We start from the raw sequence: 19,160 nt of genomic DNA, 5'->3' as shown, positions 1-19,160 counted from the left end.
CTCTCTAGTCGTCTTAATTGTTCTTTCTCTTTTTCTTTCTCTCCCTTTTTCTTTGTTCCTCTTTTCCTCTCCCTTCCATGTATTCTCTATATTTATTCCTTCTATTATTCCTTGGTGGGGGGTGGGGGTAATGGGATGAGTGGCAGTGCTGGCAGGGAGTTGGGATAAGTGGCAGTTCTGGGTTCTGATCAGCCAACTTAGGTGCTCTTGATCAAGGTCATCTGCTGATCTGAGAACTGTAGAGGGGACTTTTAATGGCAACTATAATCACAGGTAGTGTTACTCACTTTGTGGTGTCTCATAGTAGTGACACCTATGCCGAAATCAGGAGATAGGGTCTCCTTCAGCCCCTCCCACTTCACATTCCTCACCAGTCAGCTGACTTCTAGTCCTTGCCCCTCAGCCATGCCGTGAACTGAATGGGCGGCTGCGAAGAGGTGGATGGCCGCGTGTTCCAGGAACAGCCCAGCTTGGTGAGGGTATCAGGAACAGCCCAGGATTCGGTGACCCCTGGCAAATCATCATTTGACCCCCAGGTTGAGAACCACTGCTTTAGAGCATTGACTTTTTGTAGCATTATATCCTCATTGCGGAAGCAGGTCTAAACAAATAGGCCTCTTAAAGGGCACCGTAACTATTTCTATCAACGCTGCACCATCTCTTCACACAGCAGTAAGTTGGCTCTAATGCCAGTTAGTACAGTAGGAACCCCCGATTGTGCCATCATCCCTGAGAAAGCGGTAGCAGAACAAATGCAGAAATGTTTTTTACTGCTTTAAATTGAAAGCTACAGAAATGCTTTTATTTGAACCAATATTCAACAATTTCCAGGCCAAAGCTTTGTTGTTTTTTTCTCTTTTCATCAAGTCCAGCACTATTAGAAAAATTCAGGCTTATTTAGTAAAAAAAGGAGCAAGATTTAAACAAGCAATAAGGATTCACCTTGTGCATCATGCAATAAACCACCCATACATGAGCCAATGTTTGTTTATAATTCAGCCAGGCTTAGTCCATTGGTGACATGTTGGCGGTGGCAGGAGGGCTCATGTCACACTGGCCACTGGTGACAGGATTGGTAACGATCAGAGAAAACACTCACTCGTTCATATGGCGTCTCTCCTTTTCTGGCAGAACTGGCAAGGTGTGTTCTTTCACTGCTGCTCCCTTGCTGGAAAGTGAGATTCACAAATCATGCAGGTGAGTGTTCTGCGTTTCTGTATAGCAGTCTTGCTTTGGAGGAATCGCCACCAGCAACAGAAGTACCTGTGTTACATAACCAAACATATTTGAAAATCGTATACCTGGGGGATTTCTTATTGTTTTGGAAAAAAGGAAGCAGAGTCCATTTATAACGTGAATGTACATTATTGGTGTGGCAAAGGCATGCTGGTGCCAGGATTGCTATGCACGAGTCGCTGTCTCATTGGCTGCATGAGTAACGTTCTGCAGAGTGGCCAGTGGCAGGATCACTAGTGTGCCATGGCCCTTTACTCCACACCAGATTGTGTTTGTAAACTATTTACTTGTCCTGATGAAGAGTAATGGTTCTTTTAGAGCTGGTCTTGAAATAGACGAGGTTAGCCAATTCAGAGATGACAGCAGACCATTCAGTAGAGGTCAGCAATGACAGCGTCTTTGTTTCTCAATTTCTACAGATATCACTATAAGCACAGATCTTTGTATATGAGAGAGTCGATCATTTATGGAGAGCTTGTCTTTATTGTAAACACTGAATTTAATACTGTATTTAAAGACACACGTCTCCCATTAGAGGTGATATGACAAATTAGCACCTTTTTATGTGAACCAGGATTGGAACTATAAACCTTATATTTCGTTTTGGTAGAATGTGGAAGGACTGAACCTTTATCAAGTATTATTTTTTTATGTCTGCATCTGGGAGATTTTACTGTCTATACCAGGGGTCTCCAAACTTTCATAACAAGGGGCCAGTTTACTGTCCTACAAACTTTAAGGAGGCCAACTGTGACCAACGGGAGTAGAAAATTTCCATGTGTCAATTGGAGTAAACAGCGTCCACTCTTTGGTGTTAGGGGGAGAAATAGTGCCCCGTCGTTGGTGTGAGTGGGAGGAATAGTGCCCTATTGTCGGTGTGGATAGCAGGAACTATGCCCTACTGATTTTGACAGTGGAGGGAATAACTGCCCCAAGGGCCAGATAAAGGTAAGCAAAAAGGCCGCAGTTTGGAAACCACTGGTCTATATGATGAACATCACAGAACAGGAAGTGATGCCAAATTCCTCCCTCCTCCCCCCAGGGACACAGCTAGAAAATTCACAGATTCTACCGCTCTCTCTTCTCTACTAATTCTTGTGTCCTTGTGAATGAGATTTCACCACATTTCCAGTCTAGATGACTAAACACCAGATTGGGAAAATACATAGCATTGAAGACCTGAGAGAACTTCTATTCCTTCCCGATCTATCCAACACAATAAGGTTTGGCAGGGGTCAGGATTAAGGGAGGACCTGTCACGTTGTTTACTTTGCAAATAAGGTATAAGAATGTTTCCAAAGTTATGTTTAGAGTTGCCTCTTGCCACAAAACAGTTGACCGGATTTCCAAGATAGTTCTGGTCCAGTTAGGTTTTCTTCAAACTTTGTTTTCCTCAATAGCAAATCCACTTCCTCCCCTACATTTTATATAGTATGGCACTGCTAGGAGAGATGCAGAGCGGTGGTTGTCAACATATAAGCTCTAAGCTGTGGCCCTAAAGTGCATTATTAGTTCATTATACCCTATATGAAACGCTAGAGATGACGCTGAGACTGCAAACAGACTAGATGGTCAGAGAGTAGGACATAATAGAGGAAGTAATGCTCAAAGAGTGTAGACATGTTTACAGGTTGGGTGGAGGACACCCTGCAGAAGACAGCAAGGGACTGGGGACATGTTACATGGGGCTAGTAGAGGTCATTGCTATTACCCTACTACAGATTGCTGGGGTCCAAGGGCCACCACACAAGTACGAAAAGGCCCGCCATTGTCAAACTGACTCCTTAGTCCAGTATTTCAGTCAAGAGCCTGGTCAACGGTCTATGGAAATAGGTAGCTCTTAAATAGGCATATTTGGCAAAGATAGTATAGAAAACATAGCTAGTGAATTATAAATGACAGATCACCTTTAAAAATATCCTGACCTTGTCTAACCCATCCATGAGAAAGCATCAGGTGTGTCTGACATTGAGTTATGCATATTGATGGTTACATCCACCTTCTAGCATGAGGAAGGCAATTTCTATTGGTACAATAAGGCTGTAGTGAAATAGCAAATAACCTGATTGGAATACATTTGGAGTGTATTTAGGAAGACCTGTCTTGCTGAGAGCTCCTCATCAGTTTAATGTAATCCCACCCAGCGGCCATGTTTTAAAGATATCTGCCATGACTTGCATTACAGATATCCTTAAAAGGGATCTCTGTGGAAGAGAAGATGGCCACGGCTGGGCTAACCCATTCAGTCTGTGATGTGATGGGGCATCGCCTTCAGAGCACAGTGGAGAGCACCATGCCATAGGCCTCATGCAGCGTGTCCAGGAGCTCATCCTTCTCCTCCTTCGGTAGGAAGCTGGATAGGGCTGAATTGATATTCTGTGAAATACAAAATCGGCATGCTTTAGAACTAAAAGTAAACACTACATTTAGTCTATGTGATTTCTTCATTTTTAAGAGGCCTTCTGTAAAAGGGATCTAAAAAGGCAGAAAAGGAAAAAATACCCTTAAAATTATTTTTTTTTTGTGTTCAACCCCTCTCATATAGTCTATATTACCAAAAGTATTAGGATGCCTGTCTTTACACACACATGAATTTTAATGGCATCCCAGTCTTAGTCCGTAGGGTTCAATATGGAGTTGGCCCACCCTTTGCAGCTAGAACAGCTTCAGCTCCTCTGGGAAGGCTGTCCACAAGGTTTAGGAGTGTGTCTATGGGAATGTTTGACCATTCTTCCAGAAGAGCATTTGTGAGGTCAGGCACTGATGTTGGACGGGAAGGCCTGGCTCACAGTTACGGATGAGCGAGTTTGGGGTGGAGGAACTTGACTGGCCTGCACAGAGTCCTCAACCCGACAGAAATGCCTTTGGGATGAATTAGAGCCGTAACTGTGAGCCAGGCCTTCTCGTCCAACATCAGTGCCAGACAACTCACAAATGCGCTTCTGGAAGAATGGTCAAACATTCCCATAGACACACTCCTAAACCTTGTGGACAGCCTTCCCAGAAGAGTTGAAGCTGTTATAGCTGCAAAGGGAGGGCCAACTCAATATTGAACCCTACGGACTAAGACTCCATTCACAACTATGCATGTTGCTTTTGAGCATTTCTGCAGTGCTTATTGCTGTGCTTTCCGTGTTTTCGGACACATGTTTTTGATGCATTTTGTGGTTTTTAGGCTTTTTTTTTTTGTGTTTTTTTTGTCTTATTTGGCCAATTTGTTGTTGGGCAGATTAAATATTGCAAAACGCGCAAAAAACACACTACATGTTTTTCTGCAGCTTCTCCCTTAATCTATAGAACCAAAAAAGCTGCATTTTGCATTTAAAAAAGCCCCTGACCCTTTCCAAAAATGCAGAGGCACAAAAATGTATGTTAACATGTTCTATAGGAACCCATGTTAAAAAATGTCTTGTGTTTCTGCAAAATGCTTGAAAAAACACATTGGTGGCAATGGAGCCTAAACCCTCGTACACACGATCAGATTTTCGGATGACCGTTCGTCCGTTTTTTGTTGCATGCTAGTCTCATGTCGAAAGTGAAGAAGGTCTCGTATGACAGAATACAAAGTCAGAAGTGACGTATTGTGTTGAATAGCTTTGTATGTATTCTTTCGTTTCTGAGCATGCGTAGTCTTGCTCTTACAATGTTTTTCGTACGAAAACCGTACTAATTAAACTAAAATCGGTCGTTGAGTTCATGTTCGACAAAAGGTTATAGTCTGCACATCCAGCTTTTGTCTGATGAAAAAACGGAATCGGCTGTCGAAAAGCATCATAGTAACGATACGCAGATCGTATCCTGTATATGGGGCTTTAGACTGGGATGTCATTTAAGTTCCTGTGTGTGTAAAGGCAGGTGTCCCATTACTTTTGGTAATATAGTGTATCTCAGGTTTGCAATCAATTCTAATAACTTGTCATTAAAGTGGTTGTAAACCCACAAAAAAAAAAAAAAAAAAAAAATCCTGCAAGACAAACGCATAATGAGCTAGTATGCATACTAGCTCATTATGAAATACCTTAGATCACGGTCCCCGTACACAGCTCCGGCCGGCGGCATCACTCCCGGAGTTACTTCCGGGTATCGTAGGCCGTGAGTAGCCGGAGCCACGTTGACGTGCACGGGACCCACCGGTATCTGCACACTAGCTTGCTTCAGTGCGGATGTGCCGATGACGTCTGTAAGGGTTACAACCACTTTAAAACAACATACGATTATAGTCATAATCTAAAGAATTCAGATACTAATGCGTGCAAGGATACAGTGAGGGAAAAAAGTATTTGATCCCCTGTTGATTTTGTACGTTTGCCCACTGACAAAGAAATGCTCAGTCTATAATTTTAATGGTAGGTTTATTTTACCAGTGAGAGACAGAATAACAACAAAAATATCCAGAAAAACGCATTTCAAAAAAGTTATAAATTGATTTGCATTTTGAGTGAAATAAGTATTTGATCCTCTATTAATCAGCAAGATTTCTGGCTCCCGGGTGTGTCCTATACAGGTAACGAGCTGAGATTAGGAGCACTCTCTTAAAGGGAGTGCTCCTAATCTTAGCTTGTTACCTGTATAAAAGACACCTGCCCACAGAAGCAATCAGATTCCAATCTCTCCACCATGGCCAAGACCAAAGAGATGTCCAAGGAATTCATGGACAATATTGTAGACCTACACGAGGGTGGAATGGGCTACAAGATAAATCGCCAAGCAGCTTGGTGAGAGGGTGACAACGGTGCGATTATTTACAGATGAAAGAAACACAAAATAACTGTCAATCTCCCTCGGTCTGGGGCTCCACGCAATATCTAACCTCATGGAGTTTCAATGATCACGGAAACAGTGAGGAATCAGCCCAGAGCTACACAGGAGAATCTTGTCAATGATCTCAAGGCAGCTGGGACCATAGTCACCAAGAAATAATTGGTAACACGCTACGTCGTGAAGGACTGAAATCCTGCAGCGCCCGCAAGGTCCCCCTGCTCAAGAAACCACATGTACAGGCCCGTCTGAAGTTTGCTAATGAACATCTGAATGATTCAGAGGAGAACTGGGTGAAAGTGTTGTGGTCAGATGAGACCAAAATAAAGCTCTTTGGCATCAACTCAACGTGTTTGGAGGAGGAGGAATGCTGACTATGACCTCAAGAACACCATTCCCACCGTCAAACATGGAGGTGAAAACATTATGCTTCAGGGGTGTTTTTCTGCTAAGGGGACAGGACAATTTCACCACATCAAAGAGACAATGGACAGGGCCATCTACTGTCAAATCTTGGGTGAGAACCTCCTTCCCTCAGCCAGGGCTTAGAAAATGGGTTGTGGATGGGGTATTCCAGCATGACAATGACTAAAAACACACGGCCAAGGCAACAAAGGAGTGGCCCACGAAGAAGCACATTAAGATCCTGGAGTGGCCCAGCCAGTCTCCAGACCTTAATCCCATAGAAAATATGTGGAGGGAGCTGAAGGTTTGAGTTACCAAAAGTCAGCCTCGAAACCTTAATGACTTGAAGAGGATCTGCAAAGAGGAGTGGGACAAAATCTCTCCTGAGATGTGTGCAAACCTGGTGGCCAACTACAAGAAACGTCTGACCTCTGATTGCCAACAAGGGTTTTGTCACCGAGTACTAAATCATGTGATGCGAAGGGGTCAAAAACGTATTTCACTCATTAAAATGCAAATCAGTTTATAACTTTTTTGAAAGTCGTTTTTCTGGATTTTTTTGTTGTTATTCTGTCTCTCGTAATAAACCTACCATTAAAATTATAGACTGATCATTTCTTTGTCAGTGGGCAAACGTACAAAATCAGCAGGGGATTAAATACTTTTTCCCCTCGTTGTATATATTATATCCACTGAAGCCAGTGATATTCAAAATAACTATTATTTTCTCAAGAACGGTCTATCAAACAATTGCCATCTTCACCCCTTTCCATCCTTTGTTGCGTCTCAGGACTTCTACTTTTGCAGCAACTTGCTGTCCTTATTGGCTGCACATCATTTCTCCGAATCGGCTTCCTGATGAGAACAGTGGACTGTGTATCAACACGCCGCTTATAGTGACAACACAGGAGAGCAGTTTGGCGACAGGGACACAACGTTGTCACTCTATCAGTGAGTACCTATCAAGGACCTTCATGGTACGATAACCAGTTATTATTTAAATGAAAGCTGTAGCTTTGGGATTACTGAAAATTACTGTACTTTTGAAACAACTAACATGTTAAAGCCAATATGAGATCTTCGTAATTGGTTTTACATATACTTTGGTTTTTTTTTTTTTGCATTTCAAAAAGTTTCTGTGTTGTATAGTCACTATTCATTAAAGGTCATTTATAGAAGTAGTATTTCAGAAAGCAAGAAAGGGTGAGAAAAGACATATTACCCTTCAGTCTCCTATTAAATGCATACTATATTTCCAGCATATATTCACATGTTATCCAAAGCTTTAATTATTCCACATTAAGTCGGAATGCTGGAAAAAGTTTGGGAATTTCTCTGTAAACCATATGGATAATTTTCTCACCCAGACAATCCTCATCATATAGTTACATAGTAGGTGAGGTTGAAAAAAGTCCAACCTATGGGTGTGATTATATGTCAGTATTACATTGTATATCCCTGTATGTTGCGGTTGTTTAGGTGCTTATCTAATCGTTTTTTGAAACAATCGATGACCACCGCCTGTGGAAGGGAATTCCACATCCTTGCTGCTCTTACAGTAAAGAACCCTCTACGTAGTTTAAGGTTAAACCTCTTTTCTACTAATTTTAATGAGTGGCCACACTTCAAGGATAAAAAATATTATTATACAGTGACCTTTTATTACGAATAGTGATTATACACTTCTGGGGAAACACCTCCCCCCAAAGATTTGGAAACCCAATAACCAAAATCTCATACAAGCTTTATAGCTGATCTCCAGGTTTTATGTAAACAGTAACTCCACTTTTGTTGAGAAATAAACATTCCCCTCTGGGTGATCTATGTACATTGCAGGGATTTTATAAACTTTGTTGTAAATTCCTGCCGTTTGTTTCTCTGAAGAAATGACTTTGTGTTCATGTGCACAATAAATGGGAATGGGAGTGACTTTTTTTTTATTATTTATCAGCCGCTGAACTTGCAAAGTTTCAATGCAAAAAAATGGCATGGTCTGCATCCTTTTAGACATGATTAACCTTTTGGAAGTATCTCCCCAAAAATGAAATTTTTGTTGCATAGAATGCCCAAAATCTGACCCGTATCTTAGTGCAGACTTCTGAGAAAATCAATTCTGGGTGCTTAAAAAGTAAAATAAAAAATTAAATACATTTAATTTTTACCACTTTTATTCCTATTACAAGGTAATGTAAACATCCCGTGTAATAGAAATTTGTAAACAAATATAAACATCCCTTATAATAGAATTACAGATGGCAGGTCCTCTTTATGAAGAGAGCTGGGGTCAACAAGACCCCAGATCTTTTCATTACCGTTAAAAGCAAAAGATCAAAAAAAAAAGTGATTATTTGCTTAAAAAAAAAAAAAAAAAGATTTGTTTACTTCCACTCTGGACCGGAAGTGACGTCATGACGTCGCTCCAGTCCTCCCAAGGCCATAGAGGCAATCAAAGACGACCTAGTCTTTGATCACCTCTGGGACGAGCCAGCTGCACCGTCGGATCATTTCTCAGGCAAGCCGGTGGAAACGATAAGCCCAACACACACCAGCATTTCTAAAGCGTTCCATGAGAAAGCCAGCCGCCGGCTGAAAGAAATGATCCCGGGGTTATGGCTGATAACTTCAGCTTTAATCTTGGTAAACCACTTTAAGACTGCATAATGTGTATATATAAGTTACGGCTTTGAAGTGGTAAAGTTATACAAAACATGGAGATCAGCTTTACCGTGTTGATATCATATCAAACTTATTTTATAATCTTTTAAAATCTGAAGTTTTCAATAAAAATACCTGGTGATCCTGCCATGAAGCTTCTTGTTCAGTCACTTCCTGTTATAGGGTGACAACGCTCTGTCCCTGTCCCCAGTCTGTTCTCATGCATTGTCACCCTGTCACCTGGGCCTTTGGAAAAGTGGCTATGCTTTTTCTTATTGTGCTGGCATGGCCCACCATTGTTGCTATCAGGAAGCCAGTCCTGTGCAGTGATACTTCAATGTTCTTTTAGATGTATCCAGTGAAATCACCCATAATAGCTATTCTGTGTACCATTTATATAAATGATCACATGTGCCTGAATGGTATAGGAGCTATGCTTATATAGGGTTCTTTGTTTCAGTTACATATATATATATATATATATATATATATATATATATATATATATATATATATATATATACCCTGTTTCCCCGAAAATAAGACCTAGCGTGATTGTCGGTGATGGCTGCAATATAAGCCCTACCCCTCAAATAAGCCCTAGTTAAAGTCCTTGTAGGTCTTATTTTCGGGGAAACAGGATATATATATATATATATATATATATATATATATATATATATATATATATATATATATATATATATATATATATATATATATATATATATATATATGTTTTACTACTAGTTATTAGAATTAAAGCGTATGGTACCTTTAAAATGGTTCAACTCATTCCCTTCACTCACAGGCCTGTTGTATAAACTGTATATAGCCTCAGCTCCATACAGTATACAGAGCTGTGTCTCGGCAGTGGGATGGGGACTTCCTGGAACAAAATCAAATAGGATTAAGCACTGCTCAGCCATTCTCAGGAAGCTTTGTATTCTATGAATATGAATGAATACAAAGCTTCCTCCAATTGGCTGAGGTGGAGAGGCGGGCAGATGACATTACAACCTTCGCCTCAGCCAATCAGAGGAAGCTCTGTATTCATAAAAAGAATAAAAGGTTCCTGTGAATGGCTGAGCAGTGCTCAATTCTGATTTTATCCCAGGAGCGGGACATGAAGTTCCCATCCCACCGCCGGAACACAGCTCTGTATACTGTATATAGCTGAGAATACATACTGTTTATAGAGAGCGCCCAGCAAATGCACCTGTTAGTGAAGGAAATAGTTTAAACTATTTAAAGGGCACCATAAAACCAGGGTGGATTTGATTTAAATCATAATTTTTAAAGAGCAACTGTCATCTCTGTCCCGCAGCAGCTCCTCCTCTGAGCCTCACTGACAGTCTCATTCACTTTAATGGGACGGCTGGTGATGCGGTACAACAAGGTGAGGGATGTGACGGCAGCAGGTGAGTGGATGCTGCCATGATGAATATGAAATGACAGGTGATCTTTCAGATGTAGACTCATTCTTGCTGGTAGTTAGAATCTTTAATGTTTGCAAACAAAATTAAGGTTTCCTATTTAAAACAATAAGCTGTCAGGTTAGTAAAACAGCAATATCAGAACCAATTCAATCATACAGTTTGTAGTGTACATAGATTTGCAAAACAACGGGATAAAAAAATATTCCTGAACTTTGGTTTATCTCATGGTTACTGTGACATTGTGTGAATGCATCAATGCAGTGCAGGTTATCTCAGCTTGCAGAGCTTGGATTCATTGAATAGGTTTACCAAAAATGTAAATATTGCAGAATATACAGCCTCAAGCTACATAACTAAGCTCCATTTCATGCTGAATAAACTAAAATATTAATGTATCTTAGATCTTTACTCCAAAAGCATTCTATTAAAATAAATGAGATAAAAATCAGATTCAAATCAAAAAAAGGATTTTTAAAAAATCCTTGATTTTTATCTACCCTGTCCTATAAACATGGAGCTAGGCTTTAAAGGCATAATCCACCTTTTGAAAAAAATAATAACAATAAATGCATTGATCTTAAAAAAAAGGGCATTATTAAATATTTTGCATTGGAGCCTGGCCAAGCACTGCAGCCACAATCAGTGGATCACAGATGCAATGCACCGGCTCCTGCAGACCAATTCCCCAGCCCCAGGTCTGTAGCTTTGGTAAGAGGTTAAAATGAATGAATGGACTACAATTACGGTGACATTACTGCACTTGTGCTCTGCTGAGATCTTTGAGTCCTTCTACTACAGTGGCAGATGGGACTTCCCATTCACAGATTAGTGTAAATAGATGATATGGGGGGAGGCACAGAACCAAAGTAGAAACATTACAGAATGGTGCGGGGAGAAGAACCCCACAATTCAGGTAAGCTTAGGGGGCTGCAGAATGACATTTATTTATATATATATATTGTAAATATGGGTGTAGCATGAAACATGGTCAGAAAGGTGGCCTTTAATCCTTTGAAAGAAGCCAAGCTTCCAGACATGTTCTATGCTGCATTTATCCCCCAGGCTACCACTAGAGGGTGTATAGGGCTGAATGAGCAGTATGGGGGGGGGGGGGGGCATGCTGCTTGGAACAGAGCCTATCCACACCAAGACCCCTTTCACACTGAGGCAGTTTTCAGGTGTTTTAAGCGCTAGAAATAGCGCCTGAAAACTGCCTCCCGTGCTGGCAAAATGTGAAAGCCCGAGTGCTTTCACACTGGGGCGGTGCGCTTAAGGGCACTTTCACACTGCCCGGGCATCGGTGGTAAAGCACCACTATTTTTAGCGGCGCTTTACCGTCGTTTTTGCAGCACTATTCGGCCGCTTTTAACGCCCACTAGCGGCCAAAAAAAGCTTAAAACCGCCAGCAAAGTACGAATGTATCAATCTGGAACCAATGCAGCGCCTAGAGCCGCCAACACATCCATCACACACCTATTGGTACACGAAACAGAAAAACCTATGTTCCAGTGTACACTTACCACTCGCTTAAACTCTTCCTGGGTGAAGCTCATATGTTTTGTTGCAAGGTTATAATCCACGTCCAGCGTAGATCTGAAGATCAGAGGGTCGTCTGTGTTCAGAGAGTAGTTGGCTTTGTCTTTCTTAAATCTAGGAAACAGCCAAACCCTGGTTAGTGGACCTGTACAGTGTGCTTACAAGTGTGGCAAAAATTTCATGCAGTCATTTAGAAATTGGTTTATAGCTATGTAGGCAGGTACCCCAGTATAAACTACCACGCGAGGGCTCAGCAACCTTGGCACTCCTCCCTCCCAGGCATTATCTCCCTTACCTCCCGTTATCTCAAGACTGAGAAGACATGGGAAATGATCATTGTGCTGTGCCTAGCTCCACCATGGCAGATGCACTCATTCAGCACAATCTCTGAAATGGTAAGTAATACTCGGGGGTAGTGATGGTCCATGTACCCCAGCACCACTGCCAGATTACAGCTTCATTATGGACCCTAGGGCTGCTGTGCCTACAAAGACAACTATCATTCCACAAAAATGTGGACATTTTCCATTGGGTACACGGCATACCTCAGTATCATTTACAAAGTGGCTTTCAGTACATTAGTATGTGTGATATTTACACTTTAATAATGTGCACATAATGTTTGAGTTTTACAGCGAAGGCCATTAAAAACCATGCCACCAAAGCACTACCCACCCCTTTGTAACTAGAGCAGAAATTAGACTGGATGGGATGCTTTATTTCATGGTCAACTTTGAGGTACATGGTCAACACAACCATTTGGGTGTTTAAAGGCCAACTGTTGGCCAAATTGTTTATATGTCTTCAATAGGGTGGTGAGAGTTGGCATCTCTATCAGGTTTTTAATTACAACCCTTCTGGAAGTGCCCTGCCATACTGTCCCCCTTTAATTTCATATCCTGGTCACCAAGACAGAGACATAACCATCAATAAAGCCCTGACAGATGTCCCCATCAGAGAGATATCTAACAAATTCTACATTTTTCCATGGGTCTTTAGAGACTTTGTGACTATAATACCCATCAGAAAGATCTACCCTCACTTGTCCTTGAGATTCCCTGACACCAAGACAGGCAGAGAAGGGCAAGACTTTCCAATGCACACACAGACTGCAATAAAATCTAACAAAGGTTGTAACCCAAACCATTATTAATAGTAACTTGTACAGATCAGCAGCTCCTTATCAGAACACTCCTGGTCTCATTTATCAAAGTATCTGAAAAAAAAAAACTTCCAGGGTTGTCAACAGCAGTGAACATGAAAAGGATCAGGAGTAGCTGCAAGACAAAGTGGTTGTGAACCCCTAAGGCTTGTCTTAATCCAGAGCACTAAGTGTTATTTCTGTCCACTGCCTCCTTCCTCTCCTATCAGTGTCACTTCTGACCAGTTTTCCCGACAACAAAAGAAAACTGGTGACCGGAGGGTACAACCTGTGATTGACAGCCTCAGCTCTGTTGCTGTGTGAAGGGAGAAGCTTCCCTCCAATCAGCTCTCAGAGCTTTCCTCACTGATGTAACCTCAGCTCTCCACTTTGAAGAGATCTTGTAAAAATTCTGCACTTTGAACTGATGTAGAGAAGATTACAGATAAACAGGTACAACTTATATAGGAGGATATGTTTCATCTCTGTGTATCACCTGGGACCAGTCACTTCACTGGCTATAGGTAAGGGTTTACAACCTTTTTAATTCAAGGCCTTTGAAAATAAGTTCACAGGGGGGTGATATACTTGAGTATACGACTTACTGTATGACAGGATGTTTGGTAAAATCGGGATCGCAAGCACTTGTGAGGTAACTGGACCATGGACATGTCTGTAACAGAATGACACAATCAGCACACACTTTCTTCATAGATTAGGAAAGGAGCAATAAGAAGAAATATTTCTTTGTAAAAGGGTTCCTTGTCATACATCCATCATATGGGATTCAGCAAAGACAGAAAAGCAAATAGCATCTTTCCACTCCTTTTTTTATAATTAAATTTTTATTAAATTCTTTACATTTAGGACAAACCACACAATACTGTACAAAAAGATATGTAAAAACAAAGAAAAAAAATTAGAGTAGAATGTATATATACACTATTATATTTGCTCTTCTACCTTAAATCACTTTTGTACTCGGAGTCAATCTGTGGATAGTGTAGGAAAGGAACAAAGAGCAACAGAGAACATGAAGTGTGCCTGGGTCACGTGGTCAGTATGCCTAAAAGGGGGCAAAAATAAACCCAGTAGGATGAAAGCTTAACAACCAGATTTATTACACACTGAATTAACTTACAATCTGCCAGATTGACAACCGCTTGTGGCATCTCAAAAGTGGCTCTGAGACATACCCAGAGAAACAAGACGACCTCCACCTACCCAAATACCAAATAATGAGGGCCGGGGCCCCCTGGCGCAAAGTCACAGAAGCTGCTCTTATCTTGAATGAATGCCAAAGTATGCCTTAGGGTCCAGACCCTGATTGGCCAAAAAGGGGGCAGCAATGAGGTATGCATTGAACTACAGAGAGGGGAGCGCTAGGAAAAGGCAACAGAGGACCATCCCTGGGTTTATCAGATGTAGCACTGCCGAGCTGGTTTAAACCAACACCGGGCACAACGCCTTACCAGTCTCCAAGAACCTGGTGACAGTGCCGCCTCCTGATTGCTGCGTCTTGCGAGCATGCCGATGTAAACAGAAAAGCCCGGGGTGCAAAACCAGTTGATTGGCCAAAAGTAAGTGAGACCCTGGGCCAGAAGAGCAACTCCCCTGGCCTCAGGACCCCCAAAAGGCCAGCTATAGGGCTGCCTTGAGCACCAAGCTGGTAACCAACGCAAAAGGAGACCTTGAGAGCATGACAGATACGTCGTAAAAAATATGACCCACGATGGGAAGTCTGCTGAGCACAGCAGGAGGGCTACTCTTCAGGATCCCTGAGGATGGCTTAAATAGAGTGCGCAGAAAATAAAGAAAGGCCTGTCGGGGCCTTCCAACAACATGAAATGCTGAGTCCCAGCCAGATATGCCCTGATAGTGCTGTAGGCCGATATGAGTTGGAAGAGGCAAAAAAACAGAAAAGCAAATAGGAACTGGATGTTAACCGTCAGGACTAGGAAACCTTGACAGGAAAGCCTGGAAAACATCCCAAGCAGTGTCATGTGCCATCCTGGTATTCAAAATAAAGACTTAACGATCAAGGCTGCTGCGTCAGCCAAATAGAAAACCAATCCATCACAAATGCAGGAAACCGAAGAGAAGGTGTGACGCCAGCATCTGCTTCCGAGACCTGGGCCTACTGGTACCGGCCTAGGGACTAAGAAGGTTCCGGAATCCACTAAAGCCCCTGAGCCAGTAGAAGCTACTGGAGCTGCCATAGGCTGACTTACCAATAGTTCCATACTATTGCCACTCCTGGCCGGACGTAGCTAGGAAATTAAGGTAGTGTGCGTATGGGACAGGGAAATAAAAACACAGTCCGCTGGGTAACCTGCTCCGCACTCGCACTCGATGAGCAAGGGAACAGTAACTTAAATAGCTGGGCTTTCCGAGCCAAAGCCGGGAAAGCAATCCACTGCGTTGAAATACTGCCATCGGGTCAAGAGCTAGCACATAGCTAGCTATGTGTGAATAATGAAGCCTTGGAACGGTCCAGGTTCTGAGAGAGGGTGAGCTACTGTGCTCCGACCCAACCAGCTGGAGAAGGAGGGATAGAAACAAAGTCCCCAATATCCGCTGCTTGAGACATGTCCTGCATAACCGGAACTTGCAACCTGAAAACGTGTCTGGGTGCTGAAGTAGGTGGTAAGATGTAATTTATGAAACAGAAACTGAGATATAAAGAATGTAACCTGGATGAGATGAATTGCTGCTACCCACGCCAATTAAAACCGACCAACTCAACCGTGAAGACAAAACATATGAACGGTATCCAGCAAAACGATGAAAATAGTAACCATGAACTGAGTGAAAATGACGCACAACTGGGTCAGCAACATAAACTGGGAGAGAAACGTGAGCAGACTGAGAAACCTGTGACAGGAATGTAAGCTGCGTGAAGGAACGAGAAACATGCATAAGAACCGACGTAAGCAGCATGAGAACCGAGGCTGCAAGAAAAACGCAAACTGCATAAGAAACGCCGGTTGCACGAGAACGTGAAATTGATGAACAACGTGAGAAACATGAGAAACGAGAGTAACATGGGAAAAATGGGAAACCTGAGAAAACAAGAGAAACATGAAAATGTGAGTTGGCATAGAAACAATAAATTGCATGAGAAACGTAAATTGTATAAGAAACGTAAATTGTATGAGAAACGTAAATTGTATAAGAAACGTGAGTTTGTACGAAATATGTAAGCAGCGTAAGCACAGATGAGGAGACTTGCCACCAAACAAGACAATTAAAAACGATCACCTCAATCTGTTAAACCCATAGACGTGATGGGTAACCTGCAGTGGAAGAACATGGGCAACCCAGCTGTGTAAAAGCGACCAGAGAACATTACAGACAACCAGCCCATGACATAACAACACCCCCAACTACCTGACAAGTATGAGGATGTGGGTGCAGAAATGATAAGACCAACAGCGCATGAATGTGAACCTAATGACAGCACCACCCTACTGAATGCAGTAAGCAATGGACTACAGGTGAGAAGAATGTGGGACGATAATGTGGGACGATAATCAATTAAAAACGAAATCTCAGCCTGTATGGATCTGTAGACGTGAGAGATCCTGGATGTAAGCACTATCTAACGGAAATGCAGCGAACGTAAGACAATGACATGAAATGTGAGCAAACATGGGAAACGTAAGAAACACGGGAAACGTGAGAAACATGGGAAACGTGAGAAACATGGGAAAAACGTGAATTTATATGAGAACCGTAACTTGCATGGGAACCGTAAATTGCATGAGGAAACCATAAATCACATGAGAAACCATAAATCGCATGAAAAACATAAATTGCATGAAAAACCGTAAATAGCATGAAGAAAACATAAGTAGCATGAAAAAAGTGTAAATTGCATGAGAACGACGGGATTACACTAAGGAGCTCTTTATTTTCCCCTTTTTATATGAATGCGCTGATCTGAATAGTGAACCGATCCACCTGCTAGCATCTAATCGTCAGCGGTGCCTCTGGAGAAAAGTCGACTAATACGAGTCCATGACTGTCTCATGCCTTCTAACCCGCCACGGTCTGGTAAGGTTTGAATCTATAGGGGGATTCTTTACTTGTGCCCTGCATATATATTGAAGACAGTGGAGGCTTGCTTGTGCCTGGACATTGTTTCCCTCGTACCTGACTCACTTACAGAGATACCACACACTGCATATTGAGAAGGATCTTTGCAACATTGTTATCAAACATTTTGGATGACACATTTGTTTGTTTGGACCTTCTAACCAGTATAATTAGACGAGACTCTCTAGTTGACCGCGGGAGATTATTACTGGTTTCTGCAGCGCTGCCTCTCACACGATTTATATTGTGGAGACTATCGAACTATCTATGTTTAGCTTGCCTCCAGCAAGTGTTTATGGCAGCAGCTCTAATTTTGGTTCTGTAATTGGATTTATATTACAATGTGCAATTTACTTGTTGTCATTATTGATTTACATATCAAATGATATATTAATATATTTGACTTAATTCAGGAGCGCTCATCATTTGTAGTTAGTGTTGCTTTGGGGTATCTACAAGTGTCTATATCTGAAGTCTGGACATGCATACACACCAGGCTTATATTCGGAGTACACCGCTCACCTCGAAGTGCATGTTACGTTTCAGCAGCTCCCTGTATAAGGTGGGATCTTCAATGGTGTGATATCCATGTCCAATTCTTTCTGCTTTCAGCACATCCACTGCCTGCGAGGTTCAAAGAAAAATCCACATTGAGAATTATATTCCAAATAAACGCAATAAAGAAAGAACTGGCTCTCTCCACAGCATCCAGTTGTCTTTTTTTTACCAGCCCACAAGAGAGAGCAGAAGTCAGTTCTGGCAACAGACCATTGCGGTTCCTGGCCTAGAGCCTATACACTGTCATGTTATTCATTGCCCTATACACTGTCATGTTATTCATTTTTCTGGTTTTAAAAAAGAAAGTTGAGAAAGAGCTACAGTGGGAAACAGCTGAAAACATTTCCTGCCTGAAACTCTCCACTGCAATACCTATGCGAAGAAGTCTTTGCCCAGATTTGACAAGCAGACCATTGTTGTGATGTGGTCACATTTTGAAGACCATCTATGAAAACTGAAAAGCAGTAGATATGACAGTTTTGCTGAAAATTAAAAGTGTTAGCACTTAGGCTTCTTACAGTATACGCCAATTGTATTTTAAAAAGTTACTGGTATTCTGAACGTGCACTTCAACACTTTGAAACACAGGCGACACAATGAAGGCCTTGAACCCTACCCACAAGTCTGAACTGTCCCATTTGTACCCAACGCCGCCCTGTCCTCTATTACCATTTCTTAGCTCTATATTCCGTGTCCTATATCTTTCACACTGCACCAGACTCCAATGTGAACGGAACTGAGAAAACTTTGAAAGATTTGTAGACAATTACGTTTTGTGAATCAAGAGTGCACCTTATGACATCTCCAGATTTGAAAAACAGAGGGAGCACCAGCCTTTGCACATTACCCTTATGAATCTTTTTATTGAACAACTGATTTCTTCAATAAAAAGATTTATAAAAGGGTAATGCGCAAAGGCTGGTGCGCCCTCTGTTTCTGTTTTTCCAGTGTTCCTTCCAAATTTCCCCAGTCCTTAAGGGGCTGCAAGGCCTTGCTTAGCTTCAAATTGAAGGTCTAAGGTCCACCACTTCCAGTACATCCACCTCGAGTGCAGGAGACGGTTTTGTTTGCACACCCCCAGATTTGATCTACAGCCATTGGCAATTATTTTGGCTTACGTGATTTTCTCACCTCCTTGACGACACTTGGTGGGCCCACTTCTCCGGCGTGGACTGTTCTGTGTATCCCACATCGTACAGCCTCCTACAAGCAGTTCAATTATCTGGTTAGAAAACTCAGGACACCAAATACCTACAAACGATTCATGTCAATGTAAAGAGCATCTACGCACATGAAATCACGTAATGGGTCATTTAAAGTACATCTGTCATTAT

General features: G+C 41.9%; 1 protein-coding gene across 1 annotated transcript in view; it reads right to left on the bottom strand.

Moving 5' to 3' along the window:
• Window positions 1-774: 774 nt before the first annotated feature.
• The window catches only part of ADA (adenosine deaminase), a 98,169-nt gene continuing 79,783 nt past the window's right edge, over window positions 775-19,160 (bottom strand). The window contains exons 7-11 of the mRNA XM_073607579.1: window positions 18,958-19,029; window positions 17,791-17,892; window positions 13,776-13,843; window positions 12,014-12,143; window positions 775-3,612 (exon numbers count right to left, since the gene is read on the bottom strand). Coding sequence (XP_073463680.1) covers window positions 3,508-3,612; window positions 12,014-12,143; window positions 13,776-13,843; window positions 17,791-17,892; window positions 18,958-19,029 — 477 coding nt within the window. The 3' untranslated portion in view covers window positions 775-3,507. The remainder of the gene's footprint in view (window positions 3,613-12,013; window positions 12,144-13,775; window positions 13,844-17,790; window positions 17,893-18,957; window positions 19,030-19,160) is intronic.

Source organism: Aquarana catesbeiana, linkage group LG12 (genome assembly GCF_042186555.1).
Source record: "Aquarana catesbeiana isolate 2022-GZ linkage group LG12, ASM4218655v1, whole genome shotgun sequence".
NCBI classification, from domain to species: Eukaryota; Metazoa; Chordata; class Amphibia; order Anura; family Ranidae; genus Aquarana; species Aquarana catesbeiana.
Note: the sequence above shows the minus strand (reverse complement) of the source record. Positions and strands in the feature narration are given on the sequence as shown.